The 21,738-nt window shown below is 37.7% G+C and overlaps 1 protein-coding gene across 4 annotated transcripts in view; it reads right to left on the bottom strand.

Moving 5' to 3' along the window:
* The window catches only part of ATRNL1 (attractin like 1), a 431,800-nt gene that overhangs the window by 69,242 nt on the left and 340,820 nt on the right, over positions 1-21,738 (bottom strand). For 2 of the 4 annotated variants that reach the window (XM_079312939.1, XM_079312938.1), the window contains one exon: positions 15,217-17,002. The exons of the other annotated variants lie outside the window; for them this stretch is intronic. In XM_079312939.1, the coding sequence (XP_079169065.1) occupies positions 16,943-17,002 (60 nt within the window). In that variant the 3' untranslated portion in view covers positions 15,217-16,942. Of the gene's footprint in view, positions 1-15,216; positions 17,003-21,738 lie in introns of those variants that run through there. 4 annotated transcript variants of the gene reach the window in all.

Below are 21,738 nucleotides of genomic sequence, written 5' to 3'. Positions count from 1 at the left end.
GCAAGTTAATAGAAAAAGCAGCACTGGAACTGCCTCACATCCTATAGTTATTAATTAAGTAAAGTCTGGTTCAGTAACTCTGGATACTAAAAATACAGAGTTAAACAAACCCTTGTGCTTTTTGAAATGAAGTTTCAACTTTGTCATTCTACAAAATTTATGCATTAAGATATATCTTTCCTTTAAGAAATTTTTCATAAAATCTCAGAGCAAAAAAAAAAAAAAAAACAAAACCAAAAAACAAAACAAACAAACAAAACAAAAAACCCAAAAAACCCCAAAAAACAAAAAAACCCCAAAAAATCAAACAGGTCTTGACTATTTCTTTTGAAGGAGTGAACTCCTTCAAAACATACCCAAGTTATGTTCCTGTTGTCTAAGGGCCACTAGCTGGGTAACTCTCCTTTACTCCTATATGCAGATTATTTCCCTGCAATTAATAAAACAAGAAGGTGCACTACAGATTTTGTTGACAACGTACAATAATTAGTAAAGCTTAAAATTCACTAGTGTGAGAAGCTTTCAAGTGTTCCTGGTATCTGAAGATCTTAGAGAATAATTATAATTGCAGCTGGTATTGAATGTTAAGTCAGTAGATAGCATGCTGGGAAAAATGCACATAAACCTAGGTTATAACAAGCCTATTCCTTTAAAGTTAAACTTTTCTTAAAAATGAACAGGCTATTATTAAAGTAATTTTTTTGGAAATGACGACAATAATGGGTTCAACAGCTATGTCAAATATTTTAAAAATTCTGAATGGAATTAAATATATAAAAAGCTTATGGCAAGTTTAAAGGTTGGGAACTGGTGTTATAAATGCAAGAGGAAGTAAGAATGATGAAAGATGAATTTCATCTGTGAATATGTACATTACAGAGAATATCAGTTTGTATCCCATGAAGGAATTGAGTTCCCTCAGGCAAATTAATGGATGGGAGCCTCTAACTGAAAAGCAATGCCAAGGAAAGATAAAAGGCCATAAAAGATAGGAATTTATGACAGATTAAATTAAATTGTTTATTATAGATGGACTAGCATTCACCTTTGATTACACAGTAAATATTTAGGTTGTTCTGCTCTCATATGTACTTTTATACTCCAAACAAGACACTTGTGCCACCAGAGGAGTTTGTCACGTTTGTTCAAAGTCACACAAGTGATGCTTGCTGTGCTCTGCCTTCAGAGTGTGAGCCATGTCCTCAGTGTCACATTTTACACCTTGGAGGGAAATGCTGAGATGCTGCAGAGAAAGCATTCCTCATTTCCTCAGAGGAGCAAAATCACTGGCAAGGGCTGTGGCAGGATTGAGGCAAAGCCCCTGCACTGCCAGCAGAGCAGCACTGGCTTGGGAGCATTTCTGCTGCTCAGAAAGAGCTGCCAGCTTCTGCTGCTCTTCTTCAGCTGCAGGGCCTTGGGGGTTTTGTCCCAGGGAGCAGGAGCCTGTCCCCAACCCCATCCTGTATTGGCACCTCCATCTGCCAATCCCTGCAGCAACAAAGGGTCTGTGCTGAACTCCTGTGGAAACACAGCCCAGGTGGCTGCCACCCTTCAGGCACCCACTCAACAAATTACACAGAGCAGAGTTCATAGCAACAAGGGAAAAGAAGGGGGAATTGAAGATCACTCATAAAGATCACAATAAAGTACAAAGGTTAGGGCTAGCCAGCATCCAAGTTTTGTTAACTTCTACCTTAAATTGAAAAAAACCACAAAACCCACAACTGCCAACACCTTTAAAACACTGAATAGAAACCCAAAGCAACCAACAGAATTGTGTTATGAACAAGTTTTCTTGCAGAGGTTTAAAATCTATCTCATCAACTTGCCTACCCATAATATGAGTGAGTATGAAAAGGGCTGAGTGCTGATGGACTGCTTTCCAGATTTGCTGTTGCTTTCCATGTATTAGGACAATTACCCCCCTTTTCTTTTCTTCCCCTCAAGTGAATACAAACAATAATGTTGTGCATCAGTAAATTTTCTCATAATTTATAGTGCCTTTTAGCTTATTGTCTTCAATGAAAAAGCTCTTATACTGAGCAGTAGATACACTGTATACTTCAAATTGTATGGAAGAAAGGCCATTAACTCAAATTAATTCAATTTTTTCTAACAGACACTTTTGCTCTATTGCACCTGAGCTCCAGTTCCTTTCTTCCCTGCCAAACATATTCAAGCCCTAAGGGCCTTTGGATACTTCTGAAAATCTTTTTTAATGACAGTGTTGAATTCTAGTTTGGAGGCTAAAGGATATATCCCTCTCTGCAGCATGTGCCATGGCACCCCATTTCTGCTGGTGGCACTTTAGGGTAAAAATCACAGTAAATTATTTCATATGGAAGAAAATATGGTGTTAAGATATCAGCTTTAGAGCACAGCATCTCCTTTAAAATTCCCTGTGCACTGTCTGCTGAGCTCTTGGGCTGGGGATTGGTTCTTCCTTTGTCATCTCTGCATCACAGCACATTGCCCTGCTAGATTTCCCAGCACAACCATTCACCCTGAAAGCTGCCCTGCTGCAATGATCTACCTTAAAAATAGCCCAGGGAAAAAAAAAAAGAAAAAAAGAAAAAAACAAATTGAGCTATTTTTTAGAGTACAGTACTTCCTCAATTCATTTCACAGAGTTATTCTTCAAGCATTTGGGGGGCACCAGTAGAAGTGCAGAGGTAAAAGGTGTAAATGATAGAACCTAATGCAGAGCACTGAAAATACTGAGAGCCAGTGGTGCTGCTAACCAGCCAAGAACATCAAACTGTTCATTCCTTACCTAGTCTGGATTTTTGCTCATAGGAGCTAATTTCACCAAAACCAACCATTTATGTTCTACTCATCAAACTGGTTTATGACCTGCATTTAACTGGAAGACTGTAATTCCTTTTTTCAGACTTTGAGAGGTCTTGTTTCCCTGAAAGCTGGCCTGTTTTTTTTTTTTCAGAAATACATTAGTTAGTTTAATAAAATATATGGCTTTTCTGGGAAATCTTTCTTTTCCTACAGAGTATGTGATTAATAGGCTGGTGAGTTAAATTTTATGTTAGTAGGATATATATCCCCAACCTCCTAAGCATCTTGTCTGGGTTTTCTCTGGAAGACTAGGTCTCTTGCAGGAAAAATAACCACTACTTCCCTACCAGGGAGAGGCTTTTTAATATATCCGTTTTTATCCACCTTGATCTAAAAAACCCCTCAACTTTACCAATGAAGAAAATCAGGAGGCCAAAGGAACTCCTCTCACTTGCTCACAGGAAGGGAAAATCACCACGTGCCCCCAGAGCTGGGGCACTGCTCAGGTTTCTGCAGTGAGAACCAGGTTCCCAGGTCCTGCTGTTTTGGCAGAGATTGCAAAATGCTGACACATTCAAGTAGGGGAATAAATCAGGCACAGCCTGCCACAATAACCTTCAGGTGTGAGTGACACAAGAACTGGAAGGTTTCATTGGCCTGGGACATGCTAGAACAGAAAGGGGAGAAATGAAAAGAGATCTCTTTCTGAAATAGTAAAATCTTCCTCTCGGTAAGTGTGCTAAAGAAGAAGCAAGTTGTAACAATAAATTAATTCACCTGGATGTGGTACACAATTACTTGAAACAGCTGCTTATGTACTTGAGTTACTGGCTTGCTGTGCTAAAACACTAATTAAAAGTAGATTGAGAGAAGATAGCATTGACATTTGCATTTCCTGCAAGGTCACTTCTGAAAATTATTACTGTAATCCAGGTAAGATGCTCAACACTTAACTGCTTCACGCTTTTTTGGACAGTTTGTTCACATTTTCTTATTTAATGCCAATGCTCAGCCCAGTACTATTTAACTCTTTCCTGCAGATATTATATAATGTGCCATTGAAAAATATTACCATAAATTTCGCTTGTAAGAGGATTAAAACCAAAGCAGTGCTATCCAAATTAATTTAGGTAAGTACACTAGATAAATAAATCAGCACCCTTCAGCTCTGAGAAAGCACTTCAAGCAATTTCAAGTCATTAAAAATACTTTCAGTTCCAACATTTTGGCTCTTGGAACAGTCTTAATGGTTATATGACAGTATGTTCTACTACTGGCAGTATGGCTTTTATTGCATGCCCTGATCTATTTGATGATCATGGCAGCTTTTTAGAGAACTACAAAGAAAAGCTGAAATAATGAATTATTTTTCAGACAAGACTAATAAAAGTGTTAATCAAAAATACCATAAATGTCAGAAGCTCTCATAAATTCTACATTTTATATATTCTTCCTCCTAAGCATTCAACTAATGGAAGAAAAATCCTAAAAGGGGATAAGAAAAAGAGAGGGTGGAAGCCAAGAAAGAGCACAATACACTCCATGTGCCCTCACAAACTTTAACTGATCTCATTTACTGATTTATGAAGTAGTATTATTCTCCTATGACTTAATTTCTGACCGTTTATAAACATCTCATATAGATTGATATGATTATGTTTGATTTCTGGTTAGATTATAAGGTATTCCCATATGACAAGATACAGGCAATTATTTCCCCTTATGCCACTATTATGAAATATTACTGGGTTTTCATACACTTCTTTCAGTATAAGAATCACTCCCAACACATTTTCCAGTGACTTGCACATCACTGATCTTGAGACAAGTAAGAATTTTAAAATGTAACATGAAATGTATCTATCCAATTTGTAATGACAATTTTCTTATTTTTTGGCGACATTTATCAAGATTAAATGACATTTGACCCTCTTTCATCTACTTTTAAATTGGCTTTGATAGGAAATTCTCACTGGCAATTGAGGAGAATATAACTACATATAGCATTGTGGATTTGTTAGCAAGAATTCATTTTGAATTTCTATGAGGTTCCAAGAACATTATGTTGGAAAGTAAAATTATAGAGCTGTCAGTTATGTCTGTTGGATGGTGTTCTTATGTTAGTGCAACGCTGGGAAGTTTCAGTCATTTTGTTGAGGGGTTTCCATAGAGCTGTGCAGATGCTTTGTTCTACCTATGGTGCAAATACCTGCTAATCTGCTTCACTTTCTAACTGAAAGCAATGAATTATTAAAAAAAAAAAAAAAAAAAAAAAAGTAACAGACACATAATGAACAGGCAAAAAGATGGAGCTTTGTAAGAGAAATCAGAGAGGCTTTTGGATGCCTTGATAACAGTGGTGCAGTAGATGGCCATTTCCAGTCACAATATATATTTTCCTTTACCATCCACACATGCACATAAACACCTCTGGTAACAGCTATAAAAATAAGTTGCCATTGACTTGAGAATGCATTAGCTACTGTTTCTGTCTCAGCACAGTCTCATGCAAACATAGACCACAATACATATATTACATCTTAATTCCACAGAATTATTCCACAACCTCCGTGCCCAGAGGAGAGTCCATTATTTAAAATGCATAATTCTTGGTTTGAGTACTGAAATCTATACAAAAAGTACTGGAGTACTTTTGTGAGTACCAGTGAGACCCTTCTGACAGCGCTGTTCTAATACAGGATACATCCAAAGATATGCACAGTCCCTCTGTTTGAAAACTGAGGTAACAGATGCTTCTCTGCAGTTCCCTGTTTTATAAAATAACCAGTGGCAGAAATTGTCACCATATGCTTGATGTTTCAGACATCCAACCTGGCTCATTTTATATAATTGTACATTTTTTCAAATTGTGTATATTTCTTAACTTTACTCCTTTCTCCATATATTTCATATCATTAATATTATCAATCACACAGATTTTACTGGCAAATCTTGTAAGAAACTAAAAAAATAAAACTGATTTTTTTTTCCCCAAGTCTTTTTCATCAGTATAGGCTTAATCTTTGAACAAGTGACTCTGACAAGGGCAATTTTTAGTCTTTGGAAAGAAATACTACACCTATTGAACTTTTCCTGTCATTTTTTGGAAAACTTTATTTTGGGAAAATAGGGAGTTTCAGGGAGTTTCACTATTGCACTACTTTCTTAATTAGAAGTTTGTACTCATCACCTGATTAGCTGCATCCATACTTTATTAAGGTTTGATGGATTTAGAGAGACCAGATCAATATGTGTGGAGAAATCACTACATGAAGGGGCAATTCCAATCAAAACTTTCTGGATTGAGTCACTGCAGCCTTAAGCATGATTTTTTTTCTCCCAGTGTACAAAGAGCTATGACTAACTAGAAAAGCAGTTTGGTTTGAAGATTGAAGGCTGGGCTGCTGTCAGCTGGGAGATGAAATGCTGTTCTTTAGGTCGGCACAACCCACATTTCAGGGACTTCTCAACCCAAGCCCCACCTGCTGTATCTGCCACAGCAGCTCCAGTGGAATAGGATCCTTTCAAGCTGAGATTTATTTCACTTCATTCTAATTAACCTGATTACTATCTAGCCGTACACATCTGTTAACACGAGACACCAAAAAACCTACACGTTTCTCTCGTCATCTGCAGAAAATGCCATGACTCTGTCTAAACACTGCACGCTGCCAGGGATTTGAAATGTCAGGGGAAGAGGGTGAATCAGACTATCTGATTAAAAGAGAGTGACATGAGTTAGGGAAAGGAGATTACTGAACAGTGCAGGGTTACTGAGTTCTGTTTATATTATCAGAGAGAACCCAGCATTTAAGTTTGAATAATACAGTACAAACAGATAATGGACAAGTTCACACATATTGATTGCAGCATTAGCCCAAAGAGCAAAGCACACACTTGAACACAGAGATCATTAGCAAGATGCAATGTTGACCTAAGTACTTGCTATCAAAATTCAGTTTCAACTTCCAATGAAATACACTAATTAAGTGGATTTTTTTTTTTTTTTTGTTATGATTCAAACTTGGGGAAGGACCACACAGAAAAGTGTATTATAAAATGACTCGTAATTTGGTATAACCTTTGCCAAAAGCCTGGGAGGAAAGAACAGTGGAGGCTTTTATACCAATTTCAGTGGCAGTGGTATCATGAAGCTATTATAAATTACTTCAGATCTCAAGAGGTGCCAGTCAAGAATTAGAAGTAACCTATTTTAATCACGTTGGAACAAAAAATATGATTGGAGCAATTTTATATCTGGAAGCAGTACGTGACTCTTACAAAGAAAAGAAAAGTGGAGGAACAGAGAAACCAACAGAGGGAATTCACTATTATTTAATTAATCTGAGTCAGTGTTTTGCTCTGAGCAAACTTGTTTTGTTTTATCAGATCTCTACCTAAAGCAGAGGGAGAGATTGCAGACTGCTGAATTCAACCTCACATGATTGGATCATCTCAGGAAATCTTGCTAGGAAAAATCTCTGCTCTGCCATTTAATTGTTCTGTGACCCTTGTTAAGTAACATCACCACTGTGTGTTTCCATTTCCTTGCCCTCTTCTGATCAACTACAAAATAAATATGTCAGGGTAGGGACTCTTCTCACCACAGGCTTGCACTTGTCCCTTGGGAAGTTTGATTTCATTTGGAATTGCAATTCTATAGCAATCCAAATTGAGCATTACAGTTCATCAAATTATGCAAAGACCAAGATATGGAAGACCAACAAGAGAAATAAATTTATCTGATTTTTTTTAAACCCTATGAGAAAATTTGCCATGAATATTACAGAATAAACGTACTTAGCTGAAAACCTTATTTATTATTTCATTTTTATAAGCAGATATAAGCCACTTCTAAATGAATGGCTCCTTCCAAGATGACATGGGAAAAAACTAGATTTTTTTCCTTTTATTTTTATCCTAGTGACATTAGCCTCACCAGTATCTGTCCCAGATGGAGGTCTGGTAGCAGATGTCTGCCTGTATGCAGAGATCATTGACCTCTGAAATCTGAGCTCCATATTAAAGACTTTAAGAATTAATCTTTCTTTTAAAGGAGAAAATAACCTCTTTTTTTCTGAAAGAGAAAAGAAAAAACCGCAACAACAAACTTTATTTTATTGTGATGCTAAATCCTTATAAGAATTAACTTCCACTGACTTCCCTTTGATAAAAATGTTTCACTGTTATTCTACAGAGAGTCCAGGCTAATGAGTGCAAATTTGTACCTGAAAATGCAGGGAAGTTTTATTTAAAATTTCTATTTTCACAAACCCAGATCCCCAGCAAGACCAGAATTACAGTATTCTGTCTCAGACCTCTTGTGACTAAGAAAATCTAAAAGGTCTACTGCTGTTTTAACCAGCAACATTTTTAACTCATCATCCCTTGTTTGGCTCATCCTGTCTTCAAATCTGACAGTGATCAGGCTGCTGTGAAGGGGCTGCCATGAGATCATGCAAAATGCACCAGTGAAGCTTAATGTGTGCAATGACAGAGGTACAGGAAATAACTAATTTCTCATTTTCTGCCTCTTCCTCTCTTTCCTGTCAAAATTCTAATTGCATTAAAAAAAAATGCATTTTACTGACATTGTGTCAAGTAGTCATAACTATTACCCAATATAAGTGTTTGACTCTGGCTCCCAAATAATAATGTTAATGAGATAACAGAGAGCAGAGGGAGTGTGGGCTGCCAAGCCTGTACAGCAAGCTACAGAACACTTCTGATGCAAATTGTTTCCTCCTGGACACAACTGCATTTGATTTGAAGATTTCTTAGTGTATTCATTTTCAGTCTATATCACCCATGCTGCTTATATCATCATCATTATGCACAATCTTGATTTCTGCCAAAAAAGAGTTTCAAAAATAACATAAAGTCATGGTAGGAATCAGACCATATTGACAGGGCACTTTAATGCTCTTTCAGCACTGCCTTGCTCCAGATTGCATATTCTCAACCATAATTTTCGACCTACATCATTCACCTCTCTCCAACAGCAGTACTTACATTAATTGTCTTTGGAAGTTATTCTACTGTATTGCACCATCATATCCAATATGCATTTTTTTCTCCTTAAAAAAAAGTGGGATTTGCCCTTTTAATGTCTTTGGATTTAATTGTAACACCATCCTCTTTCACTAAAGAAAGGAACTAAAGTAGATCTTACTGGACAAAAGTAATCTCACATCAGACCTCTCTTTCTAAAACCAGAAAAAAATAATTGTATTGCCTCCCATTCTGCTTTAATTATATCCACACCAAATGTCTTCAAGTTAACCAGTTTAAGAAAAAAGGCTTTGTAGTAATTGCACACTCAGCTGGGCTCTTTGTAATTCTGTCTCTAATGGCCCTTGGAGATCCCTTGACTCCTAGAATTCTGTACAGGCATTAGGGACTGGATAAAAGGGATGCAATCCTGTTGGTGAAAATGCAAAACTGAACAGAATCAGTTCCTTGCCATCCTTTTATAGAGGCTTTGTCTGTGCAGGGTCAAAAGTACAAACTACAAGTTGCACACTATTTGCATTCCTTAATGAACAGCTGGAGGCAATTGAGACATTGTAATAATGAAAACAACCTAAACAGAACATAATTTAAAAAAAAACTTTCTGGTGTTTTTAAATAGTGCAGTTAACATCAGAGACACAGAAACCATGCCCTTCTCTTTTGAAAGAGCTTTTACAATGACCTTTTCATCCTCAAAGATGCATTCTGTATACCAGGCAACCTAGGTAAGGATTTGTGCTCTCTCTTTTGATTTACAGAAAAATTAGTTTGTCTTATTTTCAGGTAGGATAATATATTTATAACAGGCCTTATGTTTTATACTCTCTCCTCTCTCTTGCTGTCTGCTCCATTTCAACATCCAGTAAACACAGGGATTTTGCAACCTCCCCTCCCAATGATTCTTCTGTGTAACTTTTCATTACAGAGGCAGGAACTGTACACCTGCACTTAGGGTAAAAGTCAGCACTAAAAGCAGAAGTTGCATTTCTTTCTTCTAAATGAATAATAAATAGAATAAATACAGGATTAATGTCACAGTGCTTTGTCTTCTTCTATGGCTGCATTTCCCTAAAGTTAAAATGAATTGTGATTTTTTTTCCTTTGATGAAACAAGCCAGATAACACATTCCCCCCCCCCCCCCCAGAAAAAAACCAAAACACAAAAACTCCACCAAAAATACCCTAAAACCCCCCAAAAACCTAACCACAAGCACCATGTAAAAAACCACCAAACACCCTCCAAAATGAGGATTTTTTTTAATGAGTTAAATCTCAGAGAAGCAGTCACAGCACTGAGCCTGAGTTCAAGAAAAAAAAAACCAGATCTCCTCTCATCACCTCTCTATATAATTAAAAATTTCTACTGTTGTGCTTATTTATCTTTTGAATACTTTTCTCTGCAAATAACAGTGCTTTCCCTACACAAATCTTCACAACTATTTTTTTTCCCTTCTGTATTTCCAAACAGAACTGTTCCAGAACACACAGGAAGAACCACTCTGGATCCTCATCTCTGCTCTCCCCAGACCTGGAACCAGGTGCTGACTGCAAGGGCCACTTAGAGAGACTTAGAGAGACTTTCCTCTCCTCCAGCTCTCCCAGAAGCTGTTTCTGCCCCTGCTCAAAGCACACAGACCCCCAGCTCGGGGCAATGCAAGAAAAATCAAAGGTGATGGCCTTGCTAAAAGAGGACAATTCCTCATAAGCTTTTCAGACAGGAAAGATTTTTATATTTTAGCCTTCCTTGACATATTTCTGACTCCTCTGTTTAGGACTGACATTGCTGCTGAGCACAGGAATCATTCCTGATGTGTCTATCAGGAGCTTGACAGAAGGAATTAAAATACAGGAATGTGTAAGACATAACTGAACTGATAAAAAAGAATATTTCAGATTAGAAATATTCTGCACTGTACCAAGAAAGTAAATCAAAATTTTAAATGTAGATATAACTTTTGGTTTACAATAGGAATGTATTACAAAACCCATGATTTGAGGTTATTAACAATAATTATTTATCAGCTTTTCTTTCTAGCAAAGATGACCTTTGAAAATCTTTGTAATTTTTTTCTGCAGCTCTGGAGTGTAAGCCAAGACAATTGAACCATTTTAGTAGCAGGGCTGGGTGCTCAGAGAGGAACTCTCAAGTACTATTATCCCTGATAGCATCCAACACTATAGTTTGTGCTGTGTGAAGCAGTTTTGAAATGTGTCACAGAGATGGAGTGATTCATACTTTGTATTTTTCTTGACAATAGATGTTAATATTTTCTGGTATTTAGAGTGTCAGCTTTTTGACAACTTATATTGCATTTTGAGGTTGTTTGGGGTTTTTCTTGTGTTATCTGAAAACTAAATTGTGTATGACTTGGTACAAAATGAAGCCAATCACTTGACTACCACTTCTAGTCTCTCTTCTTGTGGATACTTTCACAAAGTAAATATTCTTGTGAGAAGGCAATGAAATATTGGGAGGAGGGGGGATGGGGGTGAGGGGATGAAGGAGAAAAATGGGAAAAAATAAGGATCACAAAAATGTTTGCATTTCAGCCTGAACAATGAATTTTGAAGATGGTTTTCTTGAGGGGAGAAAAGGAACATCTGCTGAGTCATGGTCATTAAAGCACTTCATATCTTGTTTTCACACTCACATCTATAAAAATCCTGCTATGCAAGAGCTAAGATATAAGTCAAGACATGAAATAACACAGGTCTTCCTCTGGCATCTCACCTCAAAATATTCAAAAGTAATGCTTAAACTGCTAGAGCGATTCCTGAATATTTAATAAAAACTTCCATGGAAAAGTTTGGATAGAATTTCTGTAGACACATGCTTTCCCCAAATTTGCATGATAACTTCCTAGTGCCCTCCAAGGCCTCATGCAAAGATTTCAGGTAACACTAACTGTACCTGGGGGAAAAAGAAAAATCACAATATTCAAGTCTGACACTGCTCTTTTAAAAGCTACACTTTACCTTTGCTTGGAAGGAGCAACATGAAGTAAGTCAGCTGCAAGGCTCTGAAGCACACAGCTATTTTACCATAGCTAAGAACTTCTCATACAATGTTAAGGGGTTAGAGGGAACCTTAAAGATTTTTGAAGCATTGTTGAAGAGCAACAGAATAGGAAAGTTCATACAAAGGAGAGGTGTCAAAATGTGACATTTCAATAACGAGGAGGGAGCATGGCTTGTTAGAAAGCTCAACACACAAAGGAGAAGAATTACAGACCAATTCCAGAACTGCAGCCTGGTCTTACACACCCTAAAAGGCTTTGCATTCAAAACTGGCTGTGACATCCAGGACCATGGGGGACAATAGAAGAAAGGGACAAGCAGAGATGCTGTGTGTTGGTCCTGGTGTCAAGAGCCTTTCACTGTTCATGCTTTGCCTGCAAAAACTCTCCAGGAGCAAATTGCCTCTCTCAGGCTCTCAAAACCCGCCTGTTAATGTGATGAAGGAAAATCTTTCCCTAAATCCCAATGGAAAATGATCCCCTGCAGATCCTCTTGCTCTTTCCCTCTCTCCCCTTTCCTCCCACATCACCAGAATAGCAGCTCATGAAAGCAGAGTGGATACTCCTATTAGAGGGAAGAGTATTGGACATTTATCAACAAAAGTTCATCATGTGATCACATTCACACTGACAGACTTCCACAATAAAAATACACACAGTAAAAGCAGGTTCCAGCTTCTCCAGGAAGGAGAAGAGATCTTGTAGAAGAGATAATTACAAAGTCATAACCTGGTAATTCTTCTAATATCTTTTCTCTGAAAACTGAGGCTGAAAAAGTGAAGCTAAAGATATGTGGGGTTTTACTTACCCCACTGATAAAAGATCAACTCAAATCTATTAATTAAATGAGGTCAAAATCATGGGAGAGGGCTAAGGGAAAGGCCTATAATATGCTAACTTCATCTCTGGAGCCTAAAAAGGCTTGATGTTCCAAAAAGACAAAAGAGGGTTGATTACTTCAAAACATTTCCAGTTTCAGTTGTCTCTGAATAGGTCAGACACACAAACATACAGAAAAGAAAACAAAAAGGCAAGATAAGTGAGATCTGGGAGATCAGTGACCATCACATACCTCCAGGAATGAAAAAGAATTGCTACCTAGAGCAGAAAAACACCTCTAGATTATTTCTGAAATTGTGGAAAACAACTGGAAATTATATGAAGATACATGTAAAAAACACAACAATTTGAAAAGAAGCCTAATTTATGTGACAGGCTCTGTAGTATGAAAAGATTCTCATTACTATATCCAGTAACAAGAACTATGAAGACGCTACAATGGGAAGGTTATGATTGCATAAAAACATTCATAAGACATCTCAGTTTGCAGGACTGATTCTGAAATTTGGCTAATTTCAAACCATAATTTCCAAAGGGAGTTGTTCTGCCCAGCATTAAGCTCCAGGGCTATAACATGTTTGTAATCCAGCAGTGGTGGTGATGATGCTGTGACTAAATCCTGCAACTTAGTGGGAATCCAGTGAACATATCCAGCTGAAATCCAGGCAATTTAGCCTTTTCATGGAGCATGGGTGCCACAGCTGGAGGCCTCAGCTGTCACTTTTTGGAAAAAGCATGGCCCAAGCCTGGGGAGCAACTTCCTCCACACCAAATACTGGAACAAAAGAAAAAACAACGAAAAACCAAAATAAACTTCCCCTAAAAAAATTGTTCCAGAAGCAAAATCTCTCTCTGCTTGCCAGCAGAGGTTGGTGCCCTAATTTCCAGTCTGCCAGGATTTTTTCTCCTGCTTCTGACACTGGCAATTAAGTGCCCCAGCATCAAGCAAGGACTGTGTCCTACTCACAACATATTGAACTGATAGAATTAACTACATTCAGATATTGCCATGATAGCAGTTGCTTTAGGCTCTATTTTAGTAATTCTTTCCAAGTGCCACCTCTGTAGAAGAAGTCTAATCTTACTTTCATACAATAACTACTACTACTTGTGGTATTATGGCACCCATATCTGACTCATCCTCCATAAATAAAAGGGCAAACCTCCTTCATTCAATAATTTCTGCATCAGGCTCAGCTGCTTGTTCTTGAGGCAGCTCCTCTTTTAGAAAGATATGCAGTTTTGATCAAGGACTTCCACTAATGGAAAATCTATCATATTCCCTGAATGATGCATTCCAATAATAAAATACTTTGGCTTCTGAAAATGTGCATCATCTTTCCTGATCAAATTCTCTGACTTTCAGGCTCAGCCTCAGGATCTTGTTATGTTTTGTCTTCATGATAAATGAATCCCCAATACCAAGCATCTACTCTGTGTGGAGTAGATATGTCACCCCTTATGCTTTTCTTTGAGAAACAAAAGCAAACAGAAGAAAACAGGAGCCAAAAAAAGCCCCCATATAAATTTGTTTAAGGTTGGCTCAATGTTTTTAGACAAAAGATGAGTAAGTCTCATCTTGCATCATCTCATAACCAAGAGTCAAGCACAGAAGTTCAGATTTGAAGAAAGTCAAAAGGGAAATTCTTTATGTACACATTCCCCCTCCAAACACAAACAAGCAAAAAACCCAAACAAAAAAAGAAAAAAAAAAACCAAAACCAGAAAAACCATAAACTCACACACAAGATTATCTAGGGATTCTCTTCCTAATGTTCCTTCAGAATTATATCATGGATTTACAGTACTACTAATTATGTAGAGTAGCAGTAAATAGCATGGGAAATCCTATCCAAGTGAGACAATGCTACACAAGTGACCAAGGAGATGAACACACCACACCATTTTGCCAACACAACAGTAATGATGATGCTTAAAACAAGGTGAAAAAAATTGGATATGAGGAATATCTGGAAAACATGTGAAAAAGGAAACATCTTGTGGTCTAATTCTGACATTATTCACCTCTTGGGAGCAGCAACATCTTTAACAGAGCATGGTAGCTCCAGCATCAGAGGACAAAAGCACTAAACTGGACTGAAAGCCACATACCTGACCAGCAAACTTCACTGCTTCATTGTCTTCAGCCAAGTGTTCACTACAACCACATGGAAAATAGCTCTATAAAAGGAGCAAATACTCCCCTGCTAGCCCAGAAACAGAGGAAGCCCCAGTCTTAGGAAAAGTTGCAGAACCACACAAAACCATTGTCTGGATGAAATTTTCAAAATCAGAAATGCTGCACAATTTTAATGGCGGCCAATGGAGAGAAGTTAAGTTTCACTGATATTTCAAGTTAATTAATGACTGACTCAGTTTTGGGCATGATCACTGTAAAAACACATTGCTTTGGCCAAACCAGACATATCTTCTTGTATTTTCTCTTCTATTTTAGAAATACCCTGGTCTGTGCCACACACACTACTAAGTAGCAAAGCATTGGTAAGGATTTCTTTTATTTGATCAGTAACAAAAAGCATCAGTACATTAATAACCAATGATAAACAATGCAGTTTAACTGTCCAGCACCTGGATAGCTCATGTTCTGCCTTTATGTATATACACATTCCAGTAGTCTCAATGCATTTTTACATTTTTAGCAGCTTATGTTAACAATTTGCACACACAAATACACACACATATAAACCTCAGCAAAGAAAACCTGCAGTAAGTGGCATTTCCAGTAGCCATGCACAATTTGTATGAATGGTTAAGGCCAGATTAGAGGGGGAGAGGAAGAGACATGGGGAGACACAAGGAGAAAAGCAAGAAAAGTCACCAGCTGAAGACAGGCTGCTGGTAAAGGCTGCCAGCTCTTCAGGTAAAAAGGGTTTTTAAGAGACAGTTGTCCATATCATTATATGGAAATATCTCCTTGGTTAAAAACAGCTTCAAGAACTGCATTTATAAAGCTAGACCAACTGGGAGGGAAAGAAAGAAATAGCTGATGAAGAAAAACTCTTAGTAGCAGAGCATATTTAGGAGAATTAATATGTCCTTATCTGGGAAGTCTAAGCTCACCTAAGCTACCCTGGAGGAGGATGCACTTTCTGATGAGAACATTTCTGTTCTGGTCTGTCCTTTGAGAATTGTGGTGGCTACATGGGCCTGGGGCCACATTTAGGACAGAGATACTGTAAATTCTTGCAGACCTATTAAGCAAGCCCAGATGGCACAAAAGGTACTGTGATGTTGGGTTTGGTATGACAACAGGAGAATTACATAACCAGCCAGGACAGTGAAAATCACTAAACCTCTCCCCATGGATTCATTCAAGGAGAGACAAAGGCAAAGTGAGCCCTTTAACTTTGGTACAGTATTTCTCTGCATGCAGTAAGAGTTTTTTTACACATTAGCAGAATTACTCAGGTAACCAACGTGGTTAGGCAGTGTGTCTTTATACAGACTTTGAAGGTCAACCTTAGCAAACACTGTGGTTCAAGTCATTCTAAGATATTAAACATAACTGATCTAACAGAGCTGCAATTTATTGTAAAGTGAAAATAAGGACACTTCAAGAGGTGAAATAATTAAATGTACAGTCAAGTTTCAAGTATTGAATATTTAGTCAGGAAATGTACAAAGATATCCTCCTATTGACTTAACACAGAGGTTCAAGGAAGAAATCTGTTTGAATGCCCAGGCAGCTGTGGCTGACCACACTGTGAATGTCAGCTCATTGACTCAGGTACTGAACTCTTGCCATTTTAAACTTAGGCAAGTCATTAGCCATGAAGAAAAGCTAAGATTATTAGTTAACTGCCTGCTCAGTTGCAGGTGCAAGCATGGTATAATCTGATGAACCAAGCATAATTAAGTATTTTCTGCATTTTAGAGCTACACATGATACACAGAAACCCCAGAGGGACTAACAGCATTGCAGAAACTATATAATTAAAATTTGCTAATATAAATTGCAAATAGAAAGCAGGAAAATATAAAAATGTGTGTGAGGCTTTTGGGGAGTCCCAGGAGGCTGGTAAGGGGTGCAAGCACATGACATTCCACAGTACTGAGGCAGGCTGGCTGCAGGCCAGTGTCAGCCACTCAACTGCACCCTGCAAGGATTCAGCTGCAAATCTCTGCTTCCTTCCTGTCTTTCATATCTTTGCAAGGCAAAAGGCAAAGACAAAGTCTTTCAGCTGGAGTTCTTTCATCCAAGAACATTCTTCATCCAAGGCCAAAGGTTCACCATATCCTAAAAGGCCCTTGAATCTGCATGTTCAGTTATCTTCATCCAAACGCATTTCTTTGGGAGCATTATTCAGTCCTTGTGGCCGATCCTAAAAGAACACCAATAAAAACTATCTTCATTCCTTCAAATACAATCTTCAATGGCTTTATCTCTAGGACCACTGTATGAGAGCATTGTGCTGAAGGTGAAAAATGGATGCAGACATATTTCAATTAAAACCACAGCACAGTGAAACATTTTTCTATGGCTTTTGGAGGTTTAGTTTTGGTCAACTCTCTAGCTAAAGGTTTCCAAGGTGAAAAAGACTTTCTGGAAAACCACACATATAAACACATATTTTTTCCCCTCTACTGACAGCTGTTTAAAAAGACTACCCATTAGCTTTCCTGGGACAATATTTCTAAGGGGATAAGAACTGTGATATAAAGATCCTATCAGTTTATTACACAAGTACAAAGTACTTTGAATATAAAACTCTAGAACACAAGGAGGTTCTGTATCCACTTAAATTGCTTTACTGGAGTAGGGAGAAGCAAAGTTTCCTCTGAGAAACAACAAGACAGTTATTTAATGGGGCATGATAATGCCATAGAACACAAAGCAAAAACCCCTGCAATTGTAGCTTGTGATTGTCTAAAATAAAAAAGGTGTCAGGTAATCTTGGTTTCAAACAAATACCATTCTTTAACCTGTCCATTGTTATTCCACATCCTCTAGCTCACATTTCCTCCAAATTCTTTTCTCATATATATATATATACACATATACATATCCAAAGTTTTTCAATCCTTTCTGTCCGTTTCAAAAAATATTTTCCCAGAGTCATCTATTCACCTCTTCCTTTCTTCCTTCTGCTCAAATATCTTATGTTGTTTTTCTCTTCAGGTAGCCTCTCCCTGCTACTCTTTTCAATTCCATGAGACTCTTTAAGATTTTAGTCTTGGCCTTCCTCTCTGCATCACTCACAATTCTGTTTTGGTCTCCAGAGTCTCTCTGCCCATTTGGGATCTCCTGACTCTTTTCAGCCCAATTCCCCACAAACTGTTTCTAGAATAAAGGGTCAGTCATGCCTTGTTCTAGCAGCATGAAAAGACCTAACTAGAGAAGAGTCAATCTTCAGCATATTTTTAAAAAATAAACAAAATAAAACACCACACAACCTTCTCCTTAAAAGCAGTGCTTAAAAGTAAGTTTTCACTATTTTTTTACAAGACTTGAAATAATTAATTTTATTAGTACTGTATCTGTAGCTTCTGAAGGACTTGCATAAAACAAAACAACTCACTCTAAAGCAACTTTCAAGTTTTGATGGTTACGAGAAAAGCATGAAACATGCTCCTGTCTTAGCTAAGTGAATCACAAGTGAGAAAAATATAATTCAACCCTAATATTTTAAAGTCTTCAGGTTTCAAGGCAGCTGTGCAACTATTAGCATTGTGACTCACAGGGGCAGACACAAACCTGCTCTGAATAGAAGAGCAAACTGTGTAAAAGCTTAAATCTGTACCTGATTTTGAACTATTCTGGGTTAACACTGTTTGGTCTGAACATGAAAGGGAGGGAAGAAAAAAAAGTAAAGGTGATCTCAAGCAATGACCACTTGAATGCAATTAAAATGCCACTCATTACACTAAAGATGTAAAAGCAGGCAGGAAGGTTATCTCAGTAACTTCTAGACAATTCTGGATGGGAACGACCAGCAGTGACAAGTGTTTGGTAATTTGCAGATTTCAAACCAATAGGAAACTGAGAAATAGCACAAAATTTTGTATCAGTTTGTGATATTTGTTCCTATCAAAAGTAATTTCTTGATCTCAAACTAGAAGCCATTTCCCCTGGAATGGGAAACAGACAGGTCAGATAAAGGTCAGATAAAGATGATGATTACTTTTTCCTTGGATGGAATGTAATCAATACCCCTCATTATGTTAAAGCAAGATGATGGGGAGGAAAAAGGTATTGGAGCTGCATGTGAAGGCACTGAAGGGTTTAGAAATCAAATCTTTTATAACATTAACTTTTTGAAAGGTGTTAACAAGTCATATTAGCTCAAACAGAAGCTTCCTATTGACTCTCTATTCTGCCTTCAAGGCACAACCAAAACAAGTATCAGACTTTGAATCTGAATCAAATGGGATTTGGTTTGCAAAAAACAACTCCCTTTGTTTAAAGTTTATTAATTCTTCAGCGTCCTTTGTTCTTTAGCTTTTAATGTGTAAATGAGATTTCTGTGCACTGGAGTCAATAAAAAACTTTTAGCTGAAAGGAGATAGTGATATAAGGTACCACATATCGTCTTGTAAAACCAAAAATCATAAGCTTGTTTGAACATCAAAATAAATGTAAAAAGAGAATTTAAAGTAGATTGTGCTAGCAACAGGCTGAAGGAAGATAGAAGGCAACATGAGAGAGTGTACTCTTAAATATTTTTTTCACAACAAATTTCAGGCCTATCAGATCTTGGGCCTAGTATAACATACCTATAACATAAGTAAGAATAATTTTTTGGATGCTGAGGCATTCCTAAATTTATTCATAACCAGATCTAAGTTGTTTGTTTCTGTCCTGGCACTCACATGAAATAGTCCTTAGTTTTCCCCAGCTGACTCCTGAAAAACAATAAAATCAGAAGGTGCCAACAAGAAGCTTGGTGCTGGGTCAGTGCTCTCTCTGCAGTGTGAAAAACTGTGAAATACCATGAAGTACTTGGAAGCACTCACAAACAATTTTCTCAGTGTTCCCCCTCAGCACTGGAGGTGGCTGTGGGTCAAGCCAGTGCTAAGACAAATCTGAGCTTTACAGCTGTTGAAATACTTAAACCACTCCAGATTTTAAAGTTATGCCACAGCAGTGCAGTTATTACTTGCCTGCCCTGCTGATGGCAGTTGAAGTTCTTATTCATCAAGGGGCCCAAATAATTGAAGCAATCCATCTGCTCCATGCTCTCCCCCTCTCCCTCCCTGTGATTACTTACTGCCATGTGATATTTGCCAGTGATGTCATACTTAAGCAATTGGCTGCTGGATCTCCTGATAACTGTGCTGTGATGGAGCAGAGGTAACTAAAATATTCCACCTGTTCCAAGCTTTCCCTTTGCAAAGGCCTGATGGGATGTGATATTTGGCAGTGACTGTCACAACTGATCAAGCAGTTGCCAGACTCTTGCATATTTCCTGAAGGCTGCTGCTGTTTTTCATCATGAATTCCAGATAATTGAAATAATTGACCTGCTCTGAGGCCCTGCTTTGACTCCAGCGTTTTCAGCATTGGGACATTTGCCTATTGTCATATTTGGTTAAGAGCAGCAGAGGCTTTGATAACTCTTTCATGAGATGTCACAGCAGCACAGAGCAGCCTTTTCTGCACAGTTTGTGTCACTGAACTGCCAGACACCCTTCTGCCCTCTGCACTCTCCCCATAGCCCACCAGTGCACATGCAACATCCACCCAAGTGCTGGAAAGGTGCAGGAAGAGGAAATGAAGCAGTTTTACAAGCAGGCTGATAATGGGAGTCCTCTTACTGCTCCCATGTGATGAGTAATTTAAACACTCCAGTGCTCTGATGCTTAAATGAGCTTCCATTAAGTTTTTCTTCAGTAGTTAAGGAGCCTACAAATGTTTTACAGAGGATCACATACCCAAACTTACACTTTTCACCACTTACTATGTTGCTAAAGGACAGACTTGCCTGTTGATTGATATACAGATTTTTAGAATAGTCCAATTAACTGTACTAGCCATAAAAAGCTTTGATGTGCTCTTCTGCTGAGGGGTATAGATCTTACTTGCAGTCAGATTACATTGTTCACTTTTATTTGAGAAGAACAAAAGTATCACATTCCCTGACTAGATCACATCCCACTCCTGAATTTACTGTATTCATTTCAAGGATGGATGATCAATTGTGATCATTGCTCTGCTTAGAACCTGAGCAGGTCACAGACTGACTGACAGTGACTGTACAAGTCTTTCCAACACTTTCATTAAGATCTAACATTTCTGCAGCTGTACTTTTAAGGCATTCTATATTTTGCCCAGCACAAAATACAGACAGAGACTTATTTTTAAAGGAGTACTTCTAACAATGCTCAACTTTTCTAAAGTCCAAGTTCTTTATCTGTAGCCTTTTCTTTTCAGCTCTTGAAACAGATAACACTGAAATGAATAAAGAGAAATGCTCTTTTTAAAGGGGAATAGCTGTCAAATCTTATACAGATGTACAGCTAGTAATGATCTCAAGAATATTAGTTACAATCACATACCCACTTAAATAAAACTCTGTGGTTTTTTTTAAATTTGAATGCAAATTAAGCCAATTCAGTAAGTCAAAATGATCTGTTAAGAATAACAGTTTACAAGTAAACTGTGTCATAGAAGGAATACTTTCTCCTTATCTTGCATCAAGCTTTTTAGACTAGAAAATGCTTATTGTTTTTTTGAGAAGAAAGACTCCATGTGCATTAGTTTAAAGATAAAGTCAAATCCTGACATGCAGAAGAAAATTGGGTTTCTGTCAAAAATGAGAGTCAGTCTATGCAGGGAGGGACAAAAGTCACAGCAGTTCTGTGACCCAGAGAGAAGCTGAGACCTGCAGGGCATCTCTTCTAAACTTCAAGTTCTTGTAGCAACACAACACTTCTTTTTCCCCAGCAAGAAATACCTTAATTAAAAGAAGAAACTCACCTCATGGCAGTTTCAAATTTCAAATTTAGAGAGAACAGTTTCTCTAGGAAGACTCAGTACCCTACTCCAGTGAGTCTTTGTCAATCATCACTTACTTGAGGTAAAAAGAAGATGACAGAAAGGGCACTGCTGTATTTATGT

Source organism: Erithacus rubecula (assembly GCF_903797595.1).
Source record: "Erithacus rubecula genome assembly, chromosome: 9".
Taxonomy (NCBI): Eukaryota; Metazoa; Chordata; class Aves; order Passeriformes; family Muscicapidae; genus Erithacus; species Erithacus rubecula.
The sequence above is the reverse complement of the archived record's forward strand: the minus strand, read 5'-3'. Positions and strand labels throughout refer to the sequence as shown.